Source organism: Lissotriton helveticus, chromosome 1_2, assembly GCF_964261635.1.
Source record: "Lissotriton helveticus chromosome 1_2, aLisHel1.1, whole genome shotgun sequence".
NCBI classification, from domain to species: domain Eukaryota; kingdom Metazoa; phylum Chordata; class Amphibia; order Caudata; family Salamandridae; genus Lissotriton; species Lissotriton helveticus.
The window spans coordinates 173,775,854-173,798,587 of NC_136058.1; the positions used below are offsets into that span (position 1 = coordinate 173,775,854).

General features: G+C 51.0%; 1 protein-coding gene across 2 annotated transcripts in view; it reads left to right on the forward strand.

Annotated features, from left to right (window-relative positions):
• Positions 1 to 22,734, forward strand: part of TUT4 (terminal uridylyl transferase 4) — a 1,200,849-nt gene that overhangs the window by 835,034 nt on the left and 343,081 nt on the right. For both annotated transcript variants that reach the window (XM_078670586.1, XM_078670594.1), the window contains exon 24: positions 3,206 to 3,383. In XM_078670586.1, the coding sequence (XP_078526712.1) occupies positions 3,206 to 3,383 (178 nt within the window). The remainder of the gene's footprint in view (positions 1 to 3,205; positions 3,384 to 22,734) is intronic.

A 22,734-nucleotide genomic window follows, 5' to 3' on the forward strand; every position in this document is an offset into this window, starting at 1 on the left:
AACTTGCCCCAGCAGGCTTCTTCAGCTCTTGTCTTCCTGTGATGGAAACACGAGGACAGTAAGCTGGCCCATGGAGTTTTCTAGGCTTGACTAGGATCTGGAGAGAGCTTCTCCTTGAATAGGACACGGAAGGCACAGTCCCTCTCTTCGCTAGCCACCAGGTGCAGTTCTTGTTGGTGCGGGCTCTCTTGCCTGTCTGCTCTTTTGCTAGGGCTGTCCTCCTAATGTCCTTCTTCCAGGTCAGTTCAAAGCTGAGATATGGGTGCCACTCTTATGCCCAGAAAATGCCCTCATGCCAGGTTGTATTTGGTAGCCAATGGGCTATCATGTTCCCTCCCACCTAGTGACCACTTCCTGTGGAGTGTGGCACCTACTATCCCAGCATGCACTATTCTGCCCACTCGGAAGATGGCAAGGCCCCTCTCCTGGTGTACAAACCTCCCTAGCCCACCCCGGGTGTGGCTCCCTCAGGGCTGCATGCCTCTGGGGAAAACAGTTTAGCAACTGGTTTCCTCGCTCTTCCTCCCTTGCCAGCCTGTCTACCTTCACAATTGGGCAGCCCTCCTCCTTAGTGCAACACATTTGCTCCCTCAAAGGCGGCTTCACCTTTGAAGGCTGCCTTTTGGGGCGAACACCTAAGTGGCTTCCTGCAGGAGGGAGGTGACACCTTGGCCTGCAAAACCTCATTGTTCGCCTTCCTGAGAGTCGTTTGCACGTCTCTTCTGGAGGGCAGAAAGCTGTCTCGTGGACCAAGCTCCGTGTGTGCCTGGGAAGGCACAGGTGTTTTAAAGGCAACAAAGTGGCAGCTTTGCTAAAGCTCTACACTGCAAGAAGATACATTAGTTTTGACCTAAGATACAAGTCACGCTTAATTTAACAAGTTGTTTGATACCTTGAAGTGCCCACCTTGGTCACACTGTTCAGGAGTTAGCTCAGCTGAGACTGCTCTACCAGTCTGCTCTACCAGTCTGCAGTGGCAGACCTGGGGACTGGCTTTACTTGGGGGACCTCTAGAGTGGCACAATCAGTGGTGCAAGTCCCGGGCTACCCCTCTAACTTACATGCCTTAGATGCCAGGCTACTGGTAACTAGGGACTTGCAGGTAAGTTAGCCATTTCCTATTTGGTATAGCCAATTCTACATGGATTGTTTGGGTCAGGATACTGGCACTGAGGTCTGGTCAGCAGGCCTCAGTGCACTCTGAGTCGGAAAATCAGCAGCATCAGTCGAAAAACGTGAGGGAGACCATACAAAAGGTGCATTTCTTTACACCTTGGGAGGTGCCTGGGACACAGTCCCCATACAGGAATAGCTGTTGCATGTTTTTTTGTTTGTTTTATTAGCCGAGTAATGCCTTGCTGTTGGCATGGTGAAAGTTAAATACTGGCTATTTTAGCCTTTGTACATTTTCTGGACCACCCATCCTTGTTTAAATCGCTGGTTGTGATTTGTTTTATTAAATTCTTAACATGTTTCCTTCTAAACAATTTATAATGCTTCAGTGGTACATTAACTTGGTCTGGACTTTCTTCATCAGTCCAACTTCCAAGCCCTGCCTAGCTACTCGCTGTGTCTCATGATCATTGACTTTGTCTTCATTGCAGTTACATAAGCTTGTTGTATGAGTGATCCTCAGAAAGTCATCACTGCCTTCCATATTGGACAATCAGTTACTTTACCTGCCTTGTTTGCGCCCCCTTACAAGAAGAGAGAAGCTCCTTTGGTTGGACCCTAAAAGAGCTTTAAGCTTTTATATTGATTTGTACAAAAGACAATTAGGTAGACGATCAACTTTTTGTGAGCTAATTCTCCCAAGACGAAGGCTGCTTCCGCTGTTTTAGTGCAAGGAATGCCTTCCCTGGATATCTGCAAGACTGTAACGTGAGCATTTGTGCATACATTCACAAATCCCTACTGCATTGACATCCAGGTCCAGCGGGAAGGTCCCTGACTTCACCCACTCAGTTCTGCAGTATTTCCTCTGAACCCAATTCAAAGACCCCTTGCCCTGCAGATGTACTGCTTTGGTATCCAGATCAGCAGTTACAATTATCCATTAGAAGAACAAGTTACTTTCCTTCAAGAACGCTCTTTCTGATGGATACTCTCAGATTTCTCAATGCCCTCCCACCTCCCCCTTATGTGGAGGGTCATCCTTTTAACCCCAAGTTTAGTACACAGCACACTTTTTCCAAACATTGTTCACACTCCGAGTCTGGGTTTGTGTAAAGGCATAAGACAAGAAAACGATATCAGAGTGCCGGGGTATGACTTCGATATGGTGCTCTGCTCCATCTCTTCGGATGTTATATGGAATCGGCGTAGAGCCACACAACGCCGCCTACCAGCGTGTTGGAGCACTGCTTTAAAAATTCTCTTAATACAGTCTGCTGTTTTGGAGATTTTCTAAGGTGGGAAAACTGTGGTTAGAGGATTCACCAGAAAGTGCATTACTGAAGATACGTAACTTGTTCATCACATCTTGTACGAGTGCACAGGACAGTATTAGAATCCGTGTTTAGTGCTAGGGTCTCCTTGAGTTTTTTCAACTACTTATATTGATTAAAGTGTATTTTTTAATCCGCAGTTCAAATATAGAGGCCAGTACCAAAATTATGGCAGAACGACACAGTGAAATTAGAGTTTTCGTGCAGAGGACTTGCCCTTCTGCCAAATGTCTTTTTTTATTTCTCACGTAGTACCTTTCTGTGCTTTAGGACTCCAGAGTATAGGGGTCAAGTTAATTTGGGCTGTTTATTCAAGTCTGCTTGCATCAGTGTGTCGCAACTTGGATGTGTAGTTTGCGGAAGGTAAAACAAATGACAGTGGTATTTCAAGTTGGTGCTTTTCAGACATTTGAAAGACTTGCATTGTGAATGCACCAATATCTAAATAGTCTATCGTGTGGTTCAGCCAGATAAAAGGCAGGTAGTCTTGAGGGTTGGATTGGCATCTGCAGTTTTCAACACAAAGCAATAAGAAGCTTTGGTCCCTGTTAACATCCTGTCAGATGAATCAGTTTGGAAAGCGTGATCTATGCACTACTCAGAATGGATAATTTATTGATATAAATTATATCCAGGATCAGTTCGATACATCTGTAGGACGTTTATCAGATTATTAAGTGTTGTATAGATTTAAGACTTGGAAGCTTTGTAAGTAATTTTATCCTCCTTTGTTCTTGAACTTTTTCAATTGCATACAGAAGAAACGTATGCCTTCCCATGGAAAGAATACAGAAACAGTGGGCGAACTTTGGCTGGGCCTCTTGCGATTCTACACTGAAGAATTTGACTTTAAGGAATACGTGATCAGCATTCGACAAAAAAAGCTGTTAACAACATTTGAGAAACAATGGACTTCTAAATGCATTGCAATTGAAGGTATTTTTTTTACATGGTTTTTCTAGTTTGTACCTGTTTTGTAATCGAAAGATAGAGGAGCTCTGCTAAATCTGTGGTTCACCTCCTCCTTTAGAGTTGGAAACATTAACAGATTTCAAATGGCAGAGCTCCACTACAGAGCCTGGAGGTTTGTCTATAAGAAGATCAATACTGTTTATGGCAGGCCTACAATGACAGGAAAACATAACTGCCCGACTTGCAGGATCTTCTCCCTGCTCATCGGAGACATTACTTTTGTTTGTCATTGGCTGCCTTTCCAGCATGCATTGTCTATGAAAGTGCCTCAGTCATCAGCAGGAGCACTTTTAGGGAAAATGTCTAACCGGTCTGACAGAACACTCAAGATACAATGGTCAGAGTTGGGACTTTGCTTCTCAAGTGCGCTGGTGGATGACTGCCCAACAGTAAATGAGTCTGATATTCTAGTGTATATATCCTTTAGACCTTTGTTGTTTCATTAACCCCTTCCACGCTGATGACGAGCTGGGCTCGTCATCAGGTAGCCTCCTCGCACGCTGATGACGAGCCCAGCTCGTCACGTAACATGCGCTTTGAAAAATCTCAGCGTACGGGCGGAATTCCGCCCGCACGCATGCGGTTAAGAAATTCTTCATATTCCATAGTGTAGCAATTATCCTTGTGTTTTGTCCATGTCACTTTTTTCCGGCCTAACCACGACTCATCAATTAGCTTTGCTATTAGCACCTGATAGACACTTCTAGCTGCAGATTCCTTACCTTTGAATTATCCAAGCATCATGCTGGATCTGGAAACTTTTGTGTGAGCAGTACCCTTTGCTGGTGCCGTCAGGCGTCATTCTGCTCCGTGCGACGTTGGCGGCATCGTTAGTGTCTGTTATGACATCACAGTCTCCTATATAGGCGCGACCAAGGCGTCCGGACATCAGCTCTTTTCTTTCCGCGCCTGTTAAGCGCAGGTCTGGGAACAGCGACCCGTCTGCCCCCTTTTCCGCTTCTTTTCGCCTTTATCTATTACATTTTTTTTGTGTGTTTAGGGATGTCTTCTAGGAAGACAGGGTTTGAGCCATATGGTGCCTGTCTCCGCGCGATGTCAGTAAAGGTTGTATGAGGTTACAACGCATAATTTTACAACGCACACCTTTACAACACATTTTTTACAACGCAACATCCATTACAACGCATTCCATTACAACGCATGCCATTACAACAAATTTTTAAAAACTACCTTTACAACGCATTCCATTACAACGCATACTACCTTTACAACGCATAACATTACATTGCATGTATGGTAAGTATTGGATAGTGTAGGGGTAAAAATTACTATTCTAACTCCAGGGGGTGCAACAGTAGGGTAAGTGTTGGATGGTAATGGTATGCGTTGTAATGGTATGCATTGTAATTGTTGGAAAGGCGACCCCAGGGGAGACAGAAGGTGTCTGACTGTCCGCTTTGAGTCCCACCTCTCTCTGGGGAATAGGCCGAGCGCCGTAGGGAGGCCTCCTTGGCGAGGCTCCGCTCCTACAATCGTACCAGCAGAGCAATCACACTACTTACAGATAGACACCACACAGGGAGGATATTCACACGAATCTTTATATAAGTAATCAAAGCAAGTTCTTGGCAGGGTAGCGGCAAGGATCGAGGGATCCGTAATGTCGTGGTCTCGGGGAAAGGGGGTAGCGGGACAGTCTTGGCACCCACTGGTGCGTGGATAGTTCAAGGGTTCAGGCCGCGACAGCGTCAGCAGGGCCTCGGAGATAGTTCAGCTTGGACAGGCCGCGACGGCGCCAGCAGGGCCTAGAAGGTGGTTTAGCTTGGTCAGGCCGCGGCAGCGTCAGCAGGGCCTCGAAGGTGGTTCAGCTTGGTCAGGCCGCGACAGTGTCAGCAGGGCCTCGAAGGTGGTTCAGCTTGGTCAGGCCGCGACAGCGTCAGCAGGGCCTCGAAGGTGGTTCAGCTCGGTCAGGCCGCGACAGCGTCAGCAGGGCCTCGAAGATAGTTCAGCTCGGTCAGGCCGCGACAGCGTCAGCAGGGCCTCGAAGATAGTTCAGCTTGGTCAAGAGTTCGGATCAGGATCAGCCGCGACGAGGTCAGCAGGGCTTCCACTCCAGATACAACTGCTGTCTTGATCCGGGGCTGGCCCAGATATAGGACTGGAGGGCTTTGATGTCCGGACCCTCGCGCCTGGGGGTCAGAGGGGCCGGGATGAAGGTGTCCAGACACCCAGCAGGGGGGCGGAGCCCGCGCCCAGGGAGCCGGGCAAACGATCGATACCAGGCGTCCGGGGGCGGTGGACGGCCCATCGAGACTCTCCTCCTCCGGGATCTGGTCGAGTGGCCACTTTACCACCTAGGAGGATCCTGGTGCCTAAATGTCTGGGCTTCGCTGGGGCCGGGCCCGGGATGGGTGCGGCCACGTGTTCGGGGCGTGAGGGTCCCAAGATGGAGTCGGGACGGAAAGGGTGTCCTGGTCAGGGTGCCAGGCTGGCAGCGTTGGCGAGCAGGTTCTGCCGGGGTACCAGGGAGGGGGAGAGCTGTAGGTGGCCGGGGAGGCTGCTCGCGCCGATGGTTCGTGAATGGGCGTGTCAGGGGGGTCGATAGTAGGTAAATGGAGGGCCGATGTCGTCCTGGGCCCTCCATGCGGACGGGGTCGGACCACGCCACGAGGCCGTGTCCAACACACGTCCCCTCCAGCTGAAGGCGGGGAGAGTCACCCATCTTCCTGGGGGCTCTCTTCGTCGAGGCGGAAAAACCGGGACAGGCCATCAGCGTTGGCGTGGTCACTGCCAGGTCGATGCTCCACAGTGAAATCCATGCCTTGGAGGGAGATGGACCATCGCAGCAGTTTGGGATTTTCGCCACGCATGTGCATCAGCCACCTTAGGGGCCGGTGGTCAGTCTGCACCCGGAAGTGGGTGCCGAAGAGGTAGGGCCTGAGTTTCTTGAGGGCCCACACGACAGCGAAGGCTTCTCTCTCGATGGTGCTCCATCGCTGTTCTCGGGCCAGCAGCCGCCGGCTGATGAAGGCCACAGGATGGTCAGTTCCCGCGGAGTCCAATTGCGATAGGACCGCCCCGATGCCGTGTTCCGAGGCGTCGGTCTGGACCACAAACTCTCGGCTGTAGTCGGGGGCCTGGAGCACAGGGGCGGTACACATGGCTGCTTTCAAGGTCTCGAAGGCCACCTGACACGAGGGTGTCCACTGCACTTTCTGGGGCTGGTTCTTCGAGGTCAGTTCCGTGAGGGGCCCCACAGTTCTTGATAAAACGCCGATAGTACCCCGTGAGCCCCAGGAAGGCTCGGACGGCGGTCTGGTTAACCGGCGGTTCCCAGGCTAGGATGGCGTCGATCTTGGGTTGGAGGGGAGCCACTTGGCCGCTCCCCACTTGGTGTCCCAGATAGGTCACGGACCCTTGGCCTATCTGGCATTTGCTGGCCTTCACCGTTAGCCCGGCCCGGCGGAGGGCTGTCAGGACTTCCCAAAGGTGTTTCAGGTGCTCAGCCCAGTGGAGGCTGTAGACCGCAATGTCGTCTAGGTAGGCGGCACTGAACTCTTCTAGCCCCGCCAGTACTAGTCTCTGGAAGGTGGCCGGGGCGTTTTTCATGCCGAAGGGCATCACCTTGAACTGGAAGTGGCCGTCGGGCGTGGAGAAGGCTGAGCGCTCCTGGGCGCCAGGGGTGAGGCCGATCTGCCAATACTCGGCGGTGAGGTCGAAGGTACTGAGGTACTTGGCGGCCCCCAGGCGGTCGATCAGTTCATCGGCTCGGGGGATGGGATGTGCGTCGGTTCTCGTAACAGCATTCAGCCCCCGGTAGTCGACGCAAAACCGGAGTTCTGGCGGGGTGCCAGGCGCGGCGGCCTTGGGGACCAGGACCACTGGGCTGGCCCAGGGACTGTCGGAGGGTTCGACTACCCCCAGGGCCAGCATCTTGGTGACTTCCGTCTGGATGCAGGCCCGAACTCGGTCGGGGACCCGGTAGGCCCGGTGTCGTACTGGCTGACTGTCCCCGGTGTCGACATCGTGGACACACCATTGGGTAACCCCGGGGGTGAGGGAGAACAGATCTGTGAATTGTCCCAACAGTTCTTGACAGTCTCGGCGCTGTGCGGGGGTCAGGTCGGGGGAGATAGAGATCCCTTCGACGGAGCCGTCCTTCTCAGTGCACTTTAGGAGGTCGGGCAAGGGCTCGGAGTCGTCTTCGGTCCCATCGTCGGTAGCGAGTAGCAGGCTCAGTTCGGTGCGGGCAAAATGAGGTTTGAGCCGGTTGGCGTGCAGAACCCGGAGGGGGTTCCGGGGAGACTCCATATCCACGAGGTAAGTGACGGGGCTCTTGCGCTCGATCACCTTGAAGGGCCCCGACCATTTGTCCTGGAGGGCACATGGTTCGACCGGGGACATGACCCAGACCCGCTGGCCCGGCTCGAACTCGATGGAGGAGGAGTGCTGGTCGTACCAGCGTTTCATGTCCTCCTGACTGGCCTCCAGGTTGGCCTCTGCAAGGGCCCGGAACTTCCGAGTCTGGTTTTGGAGGGTCAGGAGGTACCGGTAGACATCCGGTGGTGCGCCTTGGACGGTAGTTTCCCAGCCTTCTTTGACTAGGCTGAGCGGACCTCGGACAGGGTGTCCGTACAAGCGCTCAAAGGGGCTGAACCCCAGGGATTTCTGTGGTACCTCCCGATAGGCAAACAGGAGGCAGGGCAGCAGGACATCCCATTTGCGTCGTAGTGGCTCTTCTAGGCCCTGGATCATTCCCTTGAGTGTCCGGTTGAACCGCTCCACAAGTCCATTCCCTTGGGGATGATACGGGGTGGTGAACTTGTATGTGACCCCGCACTGTTGCCACAGGGACCGCATATACTTAGATATAAAGTTCGTGCCCCGATCGCTCACGACCTCCCGGGGGAATCCTACTCGGGAGAAGATCCCCATCAAGGCTCGCCCCACCACGGGGGCGGTGATGGTTCTGAGGGGGATGGCCTCAGGATAGCGGGTGGCGTGGTCCACCAGGACAAGTATGAAGCGATGCCCTTGCGAGGTTTGCGGGTCCAGGGGCCCCACAATGTCTATTCCCACTCGCTCGAAGGGGGTGGTCACTACTGGAAAAGGTTGGAGCGGGGCCTTCACCTTCCCCCCGCTCTTTCCGCTGGCTTGGCATGTCGGGCAGGTGCGGCAGTGGTTATGTACATCAGTGCGCATTTTGGGCCAGTAGAAATGGGTCACCAGGCGGCTGTAAGTTTTGTCCTGCCCCAGGTGCCCTGCGAGGGGCACATCGTGCGCCAGGTTCAAAAGGAAGTCTCTGAATCGCAGGGGAACCACTAGCACTCGGCTGGCCCCCAGCTCGGCAATTTTCTGTTCACTATATAGGAGGTCGTGGTCCCAGTAGACCCAGTGGGACCCTGAGGTGTCCCCGGTAGCTTGGGCAGCGGCTTGTTGGCGGGTCCCCTCGAGGGAAGGGCAGGTCTTCTGTTCCTGCCGAAACTGTTCTCGGGTGGGACCACCCTCTTGGCGCCATTGGGCGAGTTCAGGGATGTCGCTGAGCTCGTGGTGGTTTCCGGGCTCCGAGGGCCTGGTCTCGGAGTCGCATTCTTCATGGATGGCAGAGGGTGGTGGCTCGGGCCACTCCGGCTTTTCGGTCGGGGCGGCCTCGGTCGCTGCCGGGGCTCGGGCCGCCATAGATCGGGTCGTCGCACAGACCCACTCTGGTAATCCCATCATTCCTAGGTGCTCTCTTCGCTTGACTTGGGCCCAGGGAGAGCTCTCGAGGTCGTTCCCAAGGAGGCAGTCCACGGGGGCGTCATCCCGGACGTTCACCTTGAGGGTGCCCGACACTCCCCCCCAGTCGAAGGGAATTCGGGCCATCTGGCATAGAGTTTCGGAGTTGTCGGCGGCCCTCACGGGGCAGCGTACGTTCGGGATGATCTGTTCGGGGGTCACCAAGTGGCAGCGGACGGCCGTCACACTGGCTCCCGTGTCTCGGAGGGCTTAGGTCCGTCGTCCATTGATGTGGACCCACTGACGGTATTTACGAGTGTTGCTCGGTAGCGGGGCCTGGGGGACCAGGTCTCTACTGCCCAGGCAGGCTAGGGCCATGGCGGCCGGTTCATACTCGATTTGATCTTCCTCGTAGACCTCTACGTCTTCTTCTCCCTCTTCTCCCAGAGCTGCAGCAGCGAACTGGCGGGTCGGAGGCCCAGTGGTGCCGGGACGCTGGTTCATGGGGCAGAGGGGGTCACTGGCATAGTGACCGGTCCGCTGGCATCTGTGGCAAGTAATGTTCGGGTGGGGCCCCGGCCGTGCTGGGGGGTCCCTCTTCAGGGACGGCGAAGTGTTACTCGGGGGGGACCCTGGAGGGGGGCCCCGGCCCGAGGCCGGCGGGAAGCTTCGGCTCTGGTTCTGTCCTCCTCCGCCTCCCCGCTGTCGGGGGTGCCCCCGGCCGCCCTGACCGGTTTCTCCTATCTGTGTTCGGGGGACCCGGGTGTTCACCCATCGATCCGCCTCGACGGCGAGTTTCCGGGGCTCGGTTAGCTTGCTGTCGAGTAGATGCTGTCTGAGCTCGACAAAGCAGTTGTTGGAGAGGTGCTCCCAAACGATGAGGTCGAACAGCTGCTCGTAGGTGGACACCTTGCTGACCTTTATCCATCCTTCCAGGGCCCTGCTATAAAAGTTCACGTACTCGACCCACGTGGTACCGGGGATTTTCTTGCAATCTCTGAATCTCTGCCGGTACATCTCGGGGGTGAGGCCATACCGGACAAGCAGGGCGTCCTTCATGTGGTCATAGGAGGACATTACGTCGTCGGCCAGCTCCAGCAGGGTGTCCCTCCCTTCGCTGACGAATCTCCCCCATAAGCCGGCACCCCAGTCCTTTCGCGGAATGCGGTGCGCGGTCATGGCAACTTCGTACGCCTTGAACCATTGCTGGATATCGTCATTCTTGTAGTACTCCTTGACGATATCCTTCGGGATGTGGACCTTTGGGTCGGCAGGAGGTGGGGGGTTCCGGGCTACCGTGGCGCCAGCCTCTTCGAGTTTGGCTTTGATTCCGAGTTCTTTGAGGCCACGCTCGTGTTCGTATGCGAGTTTTTTTCCTTCTAATTCTCTTTGCTGCCGCCTCTCTTCCAGATCTCCCTCTAATCGCAGTTGTTCAAGGGCCATTTTCTTTTCTGCTAATTGGATTTCTCCGTCCAGCCGGAATCGGGCGAGCTCTAGTTCATGGAGCCGACTCCTCTCTCGCTCCCGGGCGTCTTCGTGGGAGAGGCCTGGGTCCCTGTTGGCGGTTCTTTCCTCTATGGGGGCTATGACGGTACTCACGGGTACTTCTCGGACAATGTCATCGTTCGTTTGGGGTGGGGTCTCTCTGGTCTCCACCCAGGTTTGCAGCGCTTCTTTGAAATCGTCCTTTGTGCTTAGTCCGGTGGTAGCGATACCCAAGTCTTTGCAAAATTGTTTAAGTTCTTTATGGGTATACTCCTCTAACAGGTCTTTCTGGAATTCTGCAGTCGTTCCGGCTTCCTTAGTAGTCATCGTGGCTGTGGGTCTCTGTCAGTAGTGACGCGTTACTCGCTGTACGATTTGCGTGGGCTCGGATCCCGTCGCTTGCCACCAATGTTGGAAAGGCGACCCCAGGGGAGACAGAAGGTGTCTGACTGTCCGCCCCGAGTCCCACCTCTCTCTGGGGAATAGGCCGAGCGCCGTAGGGAGGCCTCCTTGGCGAGGCTCCGCTCCTACAATCGTACCAGCAGAGCAATCACACTACTTACAGATAGACACCACACAGGGAGGATATTCACACAAATCTTTATATAAGTAATCAAAGCAAGTTCTTGGCAGGGTAGCGGCAAGGATCGAGGGATCCGTAATGTCGTGGTCTCGGGGAAAGGGGGTAGCGGGACAGTCTTGGCACCCACTGGTGCATGGATAGTTCAAGGGTTCAGGCCGCAACAGCGTCAGCAGGGCCTCGGAGATAGTTCAGCTTGGACAGGCCGCGACGGCGCCAGCAGGGCCTCGAAGGTGGTTTAGCTTGGTCAGGCCGCGACAGCGTCAGCAGGGCCTCGAAGGTGGTTCAGCTTGGTCAGGCCGCGACAGCGTCAGCAGGGCCTCGAAGGTGGTTCAGCTTGGTCAGGCCGCGACAGCGTCAGCAGGGCCTCGAAGGTGGTTCAGCTCGGTCAGGCCGCGACAGCGTCAGCAGGGCCTCGAAGATAGTTCAGCTCGGTCAGGCCGCGACAGCGTCAGCAGGGCCTCGAAGATAGTTCAGCTTGGTCAAGAGTTCGGATCAGGATCAGCCGCGACGAGGTCAGCAGGGCTTCCACTCCAGATACAACTGCTGTCTTGATCCGGGGCTGGCCCAGATATAGGACTGGAGGGCTTTGATGTCCGGACCCTCGCGCCTGGGGGTCAGAGGGGCCGGGATGAAGGTGTCCAGACAACCAGCAGGGGGGCGGAGCCCGCGCCCAGGGAGCCGGGCGAACGATCGATACCAGGCGTCCGGGGGCGGTGGACGGCCCATCGAGACTCTCCTCCTCCGGGATCTGGTCGAGTGGCCACTTTACCACCTAGGAGGATCCTGGTGCCTAAATGTCTGGGCTTCGCTGGGGCCGGGCCCGGGATGGCTGCGGCCACGTGTTCGGGGCGTGAGGGTCCCAAGATGGAGTCGGGCCGGAAAGGGTGTCCTGGTCAGGGTGCCAGGCTGGCAGCGTTGGCGAGCAGGTTCTGCCGGGGTACCAGGGAGGGGGAGAGCTGTAGGTGGCCGGGGAGGCTGCTCGCGCCGATGGTTCGTGAATGGGCGTGTCAGGGGGGTCGATAGTAGGTAAATGGAGGGCCGATGTCGTCCTGGGCCCTCCATGCGGACGGGGTCGGACCACGCCACGAGGCCGTGTCCAACAGTAATGGTATGCGTTGTAATGACTGCGTTGTAATGACTGCATTGTAATGGTATGCGTTGTAGTGTCATGCGTTGTAATGGTTGCGTTGTAATGGCATGCTATGTAATGGATGTTGTGTTGTAAAAGTTTTGTTGTAAAGGTTGTTTCCCGTCAGTAACCCTACCTCATATGTCTTTGGTGTCTTGAGCGTGACCATGACTCGAAGTCGTGCTCAGAGTATAGGGCCGTAACTCCAAAGGCCTTGCGGGAGCGTGCTATGAAGCTCCCTGTGGGCCAGCAGTCTACACCGGCCATTGAGACTCCGAGGAGATCCTGATTGAAGAAGAGGAGGTTGCTGGAACGCTCCCAGAGCCCCAAGTCCTCTTCCTCCCACTCAAGGTCTTCGGGATACTCCGGGAAGAGGTACAAGAAAGTGGACTTCATCTTAGCCTGGACTATTGTCTGTCGATGAGCAAGGTAAGGAAAAATGACGCTTTAGGCACAGTTCTGCTGTGCCGAAGCCAGGGTCAGCTCTGTGCCTCCCTCCCCACATCCCCAGATACTGCATGCTCTCTCAACCAACTGTGGCTCGGAGGAGGGGGCTTGTTATGCCATGGTGGTAAGGAGGGCAGCTGAGGTCCTTTGACTGGACTTTACCACCGTGCAGGTCAGGACTAATCTTCTGACCGAAGTGCTTCAGCCTGGGGCTTCCACCTATGAACCCCTATTGCCCTTTAATGAGCCAATGTAGGGAAGTGCCCTTTTTGCATGGCTACCCCCACTTTTTTTACTGATATCTGGTGTACTTTGACTTAGTGTGCAATGGGTCCCTGCTAATCAGGTTCCCAGTGCCTGTATTCTTTCCCAATACTGCACCTTTGTTTTCACAATTGGCACACCTCTGGCTCATATGCAAGTCCCTTGTAAAAGGTACCACTGGTACTAAGGGCCTTGTGATCAGAGAGGGTCTCTAAGGGATGCAGCATGTTTTGTGACACCTTTAGAGGCCCTTACCAAACACATGCACACTGCCATTGCAGACTGCGTCTTTTGGTGCAGCCAAAACATCAGCGTGTGCCATGCCCACCAACCTCTGCCTGCTCCATAGGTAAGTCACCCCTCTAGGAGGCCTCACAGCCCTAAGGCAGGGTGCACTATATCACAGGTGCGGGCACAGCTGCATGAACGATGTGGCCCTACAGTGTCTATGCCATTGTAAGTGCAGTGGAGTCATATCAAGTACATGGGCTGGGAGGTTGACATTGCGAACTCTACAGCTCCATGATGGCTTTAATGCTAAGGAGTCTGGTATCAAACAAACACTATCACAAATACAGTTTTAGTATTCTCTACTTGAGCCGCTGTAAGCCTCTGGGTATTCACTGGACTCTGTGTACACCTTACTTTAGAATAGTATATACAGAGTCAGCTTCCTACAGGCACTTACTTGAGTGATCGTGAGGGAAGTTAAAATCCAGGAGAGAGACGGTCTCTAGTGACGACAGTGATGAGGCCTCATCTGCTTTGTCTTCTAGGAGATCATTGAAAAGGGGAAGATCTGACCCTCCTTCAGAGGAGCGCCCTCACAAAGCCTCTAAAAAGACCTCCTAGGGGTCTGACAGGCTCAGTCCAACTAAATCCCCTCACCGAGGTGTAAAGGAGAGGAAATGACTTTTAACAGTAAAAAGTGGAGTAAGGAAGTTGAGCTCTGTTCCTCCTTCTCCTCCTAAAGGAAGAAAAGTTTTCAAGAAACCATAGTCTGTTCCTCTTGAGAAAAAACAGGCAAAGAAATTACCACCGTCGACGAAGCAGTCAACGACACGTCGATGAAGAAACCATCATGGACATCGTCGACGTGGAGTGACGAAGGCCAGTCTCCTCAGCTAACAGCAGTTCAGATGACGGGATTGTCGCCGAGAGCTTCTCTGATGTCGACGACCAGGAGGCTATGACAGAGGCTATGACGGCAGTGAAAATGACGACGGCAATGGCGTCAACGGTAACGATGACGGTATCAATGACAGCGCCGTCAATGGCAATATCAACATCATCGACGACGACCTCATCGACAGGAGTGAAAATTTCCACAGAAAAAGTCAGGAAGTGTCAGTTAACTCCTGAGATCACTTTCCCTAGCAATGTGACCCCTCTGCTACCTTTTCCCCTCCTGGAAGAGAAGGATTCAGACGAGGAAGGACCTTTTGGTTATGCTCATAGCCCTTCTGAACTGCGCGTAAAGTGCCAGGAGGACGATTCTGAAGAGGGATAAGAAGGGGAGCAGGACTATGATCCTCCTCAGGACTACCGTAAGGAATGTCAAGAGGAGGTAGTCTGTATGCCGTCCTCTTCGATTTCAGACTTGCAATATATGCTGTTGGACTACAAGAGAAGATTCCCAACACAATCTTCGATTCTGGAACAGGGATCAGTTCCCACAAGGCCGCCTTCAGTGCCTTCCACCCCTCGAGTGCCACCACCACCACTGCTACAAATAATAGAAGAGCCTCCCCCGACTAAACCTTTTATCGAACACCAAGATACCTCGGATGATGATCAGTTGGACACCAATCTCCAAGAACCGCATAGGGAGTGGGATAATATATTATCACCACTCCTTCTTCCCCTTCACTGGTTCCTGTGGTTTCTCTGCCAGGGGTCATAGGTGGTTTCCACAATCTGCTGAAAAGGGCGTCCAAGAGGTTTGATCTGCCTATGCCTTCTTCGCAGAAAGAATGTGTTCGAGGCATATGACCTGCAGATCGTACGTTTCAAAAAATGCCCTGGTTGTGGAGCAAAGTTTCCACGCAGTGACCAACGCAGGGTATGTAATCTGTGCTTGTTGCCAGAACACTACGAATCCAACTGTACAGCCTGCACGTCCTTTCGATCCAAGAAAACCATCCGGGATCGGAGGGCCCGTAGACACGAAATGCAGAGATCCACTCCGGAACCGGTGGATATCTTCGACGAGGAGGTTCCGCTCGTTCCAGAAGAAGATTCAGATGATCTCGAGATCGTATCAGAGGCAGACGAGTCCGACGACTCCATACCATCGGGTCAGCGCGTGAGTACTACTGCCCCTGCACCACATACAGCACCCAAACCGATGGCAAAGGTCAACGCTCCGCCTCCTGGGCCCAGTCGTGACCGAAAAGACACTTCTAAAGCCCCGCCATCGAGCCCGGTTCCGAAGAAAATACAAAAGCCTTCCGGCAGCTCCTTACCGAGCAAGCCGCACGTGCCGATTCCACCAGCTCCATCGGCACTGAAACCGAAAGAAGTCTCGGCCCCAAAACCATTGACTTCTAAATACAAGTATGAAGCCAGCGTCCGACGCCTCGAAGCCGACGAGGCCAGCTTCAACTCCGAAGCCATCGACTTCGGTACCGAAACCAACAAGGCCTGATTCCGATGCGCCCAAGCCTTCGAAACAGCCTATGACACCGAAAACAACACCGTCGGTGCCGAAAACTACGCCAAAGGAAACTGTAACATCTCCTAAGGTGAAAGACAAACAGCAACCTCGTTCGGACCCGAAGAAATCGGCGCCGACAAAGGTTCCACAACAAGAAGAACTTTTCCATCCTGATCCTCTGCAAAAGAAGATCTACATTGACCCAAAGACAGGTGCTGTACTACACCACACAAGAAGAGGAAGGCAGATACAACACCTACACCTGTAGTACCTGCCAAGAAGAAGGACTCTGCCACATCTCCTATGCACCCTTCTTCTCCTATACTTCCTCCTCCTTCATCTCCTGGTGCTCTTAATAATTCACCACACATTTCTCCTCCAAATTCTCCTTTTCTGTCTCCACACTCACCTCAAAATGATGATGAGTATAGTTTAGGTCGAGGGATAGACCCAGATGAGCCTTTCCCATACCCTACAGATGATACAGACTGGGACCCACAGGATGCACCAGATAGTCCTGACCCACAGTTATACCCATCAAAACCTTCTCCCCCAGGAGATAGCATTAGTTTTGGGCACCTGTTGAACAGAGCTGCAATGTACCATGGGGTCACTATGCATTCTGATGAAGCAGAGGAAGATTTTCTGCTAGACACATTTGAGCAATCACAGAGATCTGTTAAAATTCTTCCTATGATTAAAGGGTTCATCAAACAAGCACCAGAGATATTTAAAGACCCAGTGCGTACGAGGATATTAAATCCTAGAATTGAGAAAAAATATAGGCCTGCACCAGCAGATCCAGCCTACATTAAAGGACAACTACCATTAGATTCACTAGTAGTATCAAATGCTAGAAAAAGAGCAAATTCACAGACGTCAGGTGAGGGGGCCCACCGGACAAAGAATCTAAAGTAATTGATGCCTCAGGCAAAAGAATAGCTGCGCAAGCTACTAATATATAGTGTATAGCCAACACACAAGCCCTCCTTTCAAGATACGATAGGGCTCACTATGATCAGTTAGAGAAATTACTAGAACATCTACCTGACAAACATAGGGCGCAAACAAACGACCTTATACAAGAAGGCAAGATAATTTCAAATTCATCAATAAAGTGTGCACTTGATGTAGCAGACACTGCGTCAAGAGCTGTAAATACTAGTGTCCTACTTAGAAGACCTGCGTGGCTACGCATTTCAGGATGTAAACAGGAAATACAAACTACCATTTTATATCAACCATTTAATCAAAACCAATTGTTTGGTCCAGAAGTAGACACAACACTTGAGAAAATGAAGAAGGATACAGACACTGCCAAATCTATGGGAGCTTTACAGTCTACACAAACTAAAAGTTCCTTTGGTCGCTCCTTTTATAGGGGAGGCTCCAAACAAACGGGGGCAGACAACACAACATCCTTCAAGTCAAACACACAAACATCCTAAACAAAGGCTATTTTAGAGGAGGATATAGAGGAAACAACAACAAGGGAAGAGGTTGTGGTAACAACAATAATAGAAACTCTTCCACCATAAAACAGTGACTTTCCTCTGCTCCCCCAACAGCATTCCACTCCTGTAGGAGGCAAAATAACACAGTTCCTACCTGTCTGGAATTCAATCACAACAGACAAGTGGGTAAGACAAATTATCCAGCATGGCTACTACCTGGAACTTACAGCAACCCCTCCACACATACCACCCAGACAGCGTCCAATGTCTGTAGAATACCTTACTCTGCTCAAACAAGAAGTCCTGTCACTTCTTCAAAAGGACACAATAGAAATAGTTCCTTTACAACACCAAGGAACAGGGGTTTATTCGCTGTACTTTCTAATACCCAAGAAGGACGGGACCCTACGGCCAATTCTAGACCGCAGGCCCCTTAATTACTACATTCTATCAGATCATTTCCATATGATCACTTTGCAACAAGTGCTCCCACTGCTGCAACAAGGCGATTTCCTTACAACACTAGACCTAAAGGACGCCTACTTTCACATTCCTATGCATCCTGCCAACAGGAAATATCTAAGGTTTGTACTGGAAGGACAACATTATCAGTTCAAAGTCCTTCCATTCGGGGTTACTACGGCACCAAGAGTATTCACAAAGTGCCTAGCAGTAGTAGCAGCACATCTCAGCAGACAACAAATACATGTCTTCCCTTACCTAGATGATTGGCTCATAAAAGCCAAGTCATTCAACCAGTGTGTTCAACACACACATCAGACAATTCAAACGTTGCACAACTTGGGGTTCACAATCAACTACTCCAAGTCGCACCTGCAGCCCTCTCACATACATCAGTATCTAGGGGCTACAATAAACATGTCTACAGCTCTAGCGTATCCCAGTCCAGCAAGGATACAGAGCATTCAAGCCTTAGTCACAGTCTTCCGACATCAACAATCTCTGCAGGCCAGAATGTTCATGAGACTAATAGGCATGATGGCATCTTGCATCTTCATAGTGCCATATGCAATAGTCCAGCACAACAATGGAATCAGGCTCAAGGGCAACTAACAGACCTGGTGTTGATAGACAGCTGCACACATCGCTCTCTGTAATGGTGGAACACCAAAAACTTGACAAGAGGGCAGCCGTTCCTCGAACCTGTTCCACAAATAGTACTAACAGCAGACGCATCTCTCACATGATGGGGAGCCCATCTATTACATTATACAACTCAAGGGCAATGGAACACTCAACAAAGACTGCTCCATATCAACCACCTAGAGCTGCTAGCAATGTTCTTAGCACTCAAAACTTTCCAAGTGCAAGTACAAGGCAAAACTGTCTTAATCCGGACGGACAACATGACAGCTATGTATTATATACAAAAACAGGGGGGGGGGACACTCTCTACAACTGTCCCAGCTCGCACAGAACATCTGGAAATGGGTCATTCCATAAAACATATATCTGTTAGCAGAACACCTTCCAGGAGTTCACAATCAGATAGCAGATCTGTTGAGTCGACAGACAATCAATCAATCAATCATGGCATTTATATAGCGCACTACTCACCCAGAGGGTCTCAAGACACAACAAATTCACGAATGGGAACTACATCAGCAAGTTCTTCAACCATTCTTTCACAAGTGGGGTCACCCAGACATAGATCTGTTTGCCACACATGAAAACGCAAAGTGCCCAACCTTCGCCGCCAGGTTCCCACACCAGCTGTCCAAGGGCAATGCGATATGGATGAATTGGTCAGGCAAATTTGCGTACGCTTTTCCACCACTACCACTAATACCATTAGTAGTACACAAGCCCAGGCAACAGACTCTCAAACTAATCCTGGTGGCTTCCACATGGGCACAACAACCATGGTTCACCACGCTGCTAGAGCTCTCTCTAGTTCCACATCAAAAGTTACGCCTAACACCATCCCTGCTAACACAGAACCATGGAGAAATCAGACACCCAGATCCAAATCAACTGAATCTGGTGATCTGACTCCTGAAATCTTAGAGTTTGGTTATCTTAACCTACCTCCAGACTGTATGAATATCATTAAAGAGGCCAGAAGACCTACTAGCAGAGCTTGGTATGCTGCTAAATGGAAGAGATTTGCCATTTGCTACCTTTTATATTTTCAAAGATGTAATTTGGCATATTCATCCATACGCCTGCACCTTGCAGAAATTGCAGCATCTTTACAGAACAGACAGCATCTGTCTCTTTTTAGAGTACCTGCTATTAAAGCATTTATGGAAGGATTAAAAAGAATAATTCCTCCTAGGTTACCACCTTCACCAGTGTGGAACCTAAACATTGTTCTTACAAGACTCATGGGACCACCTTTTGAGCCTCTACACAAATGTGAACTGTAATTTCTCACATGGAAAACAGCTTTTCTTATTGCCATTACCGCTCTTAGAAGAGTAGTTGAGATACAAGCTTTTACAATACAAGAACCATTTTTACAACTACATCGTAATAAAGTGGTTCTAAGGACTAATCCTAAATTCCTACCAAAGGTCATTCCTCCTTTCCATTTAAACCATTTTGTGGAGTTACCTGTGTTTTTTCAAAACCCTGACTCTAGCTGAAAGAGCTTTACACACCCTTAATGTTAAAAGAGCTCTTCTCATCTATATAGATAGAACTAAATCTTTTCGCAAGACAAAACAATTGTTTGTATCTTTCTCTCCACCTCATAAGAGCAACCCCATCTCTAAAGGGGGAATTGCAAGGTGGATTGTAATATGTATACAAATATGCTACCAGAAAGCAAAACGTAGATTAACAGTTCCTCCTAGAGCGCATTCCACACGCAAACTAGGAGCCTCTATGGCTTTCTTAGGGAACATTCCCCTAGAAGACATATGCAAGGCAGCAACATGGTCTACCATACATACTGTCACAAAACACTACTGTGTTGATGTGCAAGCCAAGCAGCAAGCTGCAGTTGGCCAAGCTGTCCTTAAAACTCTCTTTTAAGCTACTGCAACAGATACAGGTGACCACCGCTAGGGGAGACACTGCTGCACAATCGATGCAAAAGTGTACGATCTGCAGCTCATATGTCTCGAATGAAAAATGCTACTTACCAGTATGCATCTGTTCTTGGCATGTAGAGCTGCAGAGTCGTACACGCCCTCCCGCCTCCCCGGGAACTGTATCTGTTCCAGTATCATCTTACTTAGATGCATACGCATGGACATCTCTTTTCTTTACTTCTCTAACTCCATCATTTCCCATAATGGCGAAAAACAATCTAAGGATGGAGCAGATGCCCATGCGCACTATTGTCCAAGGGAGGAGTCACCTATCTCGTGACTACAAAAGACTTCTTCCAAGACGACAACAACATGCAATCATCCGAGCCCAACACCAGGTGGCGATCTAATGCAAAAGTGTACGACTCTGCAGCTCTACATGCCAAGAACAGATGCATACTGGTAAGTAGCATTTTTCCGTCTCGTATGACTTTAAGGAACCCTTTAGGAAGACAGTACGAGCCATTCCCATTTTCAATCATGTAGGGGAGGAGGGCCTTAAGGTCATGAAGACTCAGACCACAGTGGTTCCGGTGCTTCCACTGTTAGTGAAGAAATATAAGGCTCCTGAAGATAGCCCAGCTTGCCTAGTGAGTCATTCGAAACTGGACTCAGTTATATCACAGACAGCACAGCGGAAGTCAAAGAATCTGGCAGCTCCTCTCACTATGCCTGGAAAATGCAGGCAAGAGATTCTCCTCTGTCAGGCTTACTGGTCAAAGCAGCTAACGCTTTAGCTATTCTGGGCCGCTACGACCAGCAGATGTGGTGTGATGAACTGAGGCAAAAAAGATCGTCCAGGAAGGGAGAGGGCCTCCTCGTAGGTCATTGATTGCGCAATGGACATTACTACAACAGCTTTTCGATCCCTGGCGGGAGCAGTGTTCCTACATCGCCAGGGTTGGCTTCAAGCAATCTCATTCAGACCAGAGGTCCAAAACAACGATGGAGCGGTTCTTTTCGGAAAACATGTGGATGCCACTCTCCAAGACAAAAAAAGGGCACAGACACAGCGAAGTAATTGGGAAGGCTTCAATACCGCAAAGTTACTTTTCGAGGAGCAAGGGGTAGAGGGCTTCCTTTATACAGAGGAGGATACCAACAGTATAGATACTCCTCTTATACACCTGCCACGCAGTCTTACTGTCCGCAGTACAATCAGCGAAAAGGACAGTCTGCAGCCTATTCTAAATCGGCGCCCAGAGGCAGGACGTATTGGGATTCTTTAAGACGTCAATTGCGGCTTCCAGGCTCTGACTACTGTTCTTTCCCGACATCAAACACCTTTTTGATGTCGGGATTTCTTTGTGCTTCCAAAATTGGCAACAAATAACAGATCGATGGGTATTCAACATAGTTCAGTTTGGCCATCCGTTGAAGTTTGTTCATCCTCCTCCAAACACCACTCCTCGCAGTCACATGACAAAACATCTGCTTCTCCTGCACCTAGAGGTCCAAAAAATTTTACATAAGGGGGCAATAGAACTGGTCCCGTTATCTCAAAGAGGAAGGGGATTCCACTCCTGGTACTTTCTAGTTCGAAAGACTGTCAAAAAGTGGCAGCCTATCCTAGATCCGAGGGAGCTCAATACCTATCTTATCAAACAGTCATTTCGAATGATCTCCTTAGAGGACATACTTCGACTTCTAAATTCGGGAGATTTCATGGACACTTTAGACCTGGAGGTCGCATATTTTCACGTCCCCATTCATCCATCACACTGGGAAGTTCCTTCGCTTTACAGTAGCCAAGAACCTCTTTCAATTCAAAGTCCTCCCTTTTGGCCTCAGATTGGCACTAAGAATCTGTACGAAAATTCTGGCTCCGGTAGCAACCTTCCTCAGAAGACAACAGCATCAGGTGTTTTCCTACCTAGACGAGTGGTTAATAAAAGCCCTTTCAAAACAACAGCCAGGAAATCTGTGACAGCCTGTACAATTTCCTTTACTGTAAAGACAAGCCACTTTAATGTCAATGGCCCGTCTACTTCTAAAAAGGTCACTTTCAGTTCGCCTCTACATTTCCCTTCTGGGGTCCAGTTCGTCCTGCATCCCGCTGATACCCCACTGCAGGCTACAAATGCTTCCTCTTCAGGAGCAACTGGACTTAGTGGCGTCAAGTGGAAGGGTGTTTCCAGGACATGATCAAGGTAACTTTGCCAATAAGAGAAGCAGCCTCATGGTGGATTCACAAGGCAAACATTTCTCAAAGTCTCTCTTTTCTGGTCACCCCAGCTCCTCAGATAATTACAACAGACGCATCTCTGGAGGGTTGAGGAGCGGTCTTGCAGGAACTCCAAATAAGTGGTCGATGGCAACAGCATCGTCTCTTGCACATCAATCTGCTGGAGTTAAGAGCGATTCGCCTAGCCCTGCAGGCGTTTCTTCCGAAGAAAAAAAAATCATCGGTTCTGATCAGAACAAACAATACCACAGCCATGCATTACGTCAACAAACAGGGGGGCACGAGATCACGTCTGTTATCTGTGGAAGCTCAGAGTATCTGGGAATGGGCGATCCTACATGGGGTTTGCTGAAAGCCGAGCATCTTCCAAGGAA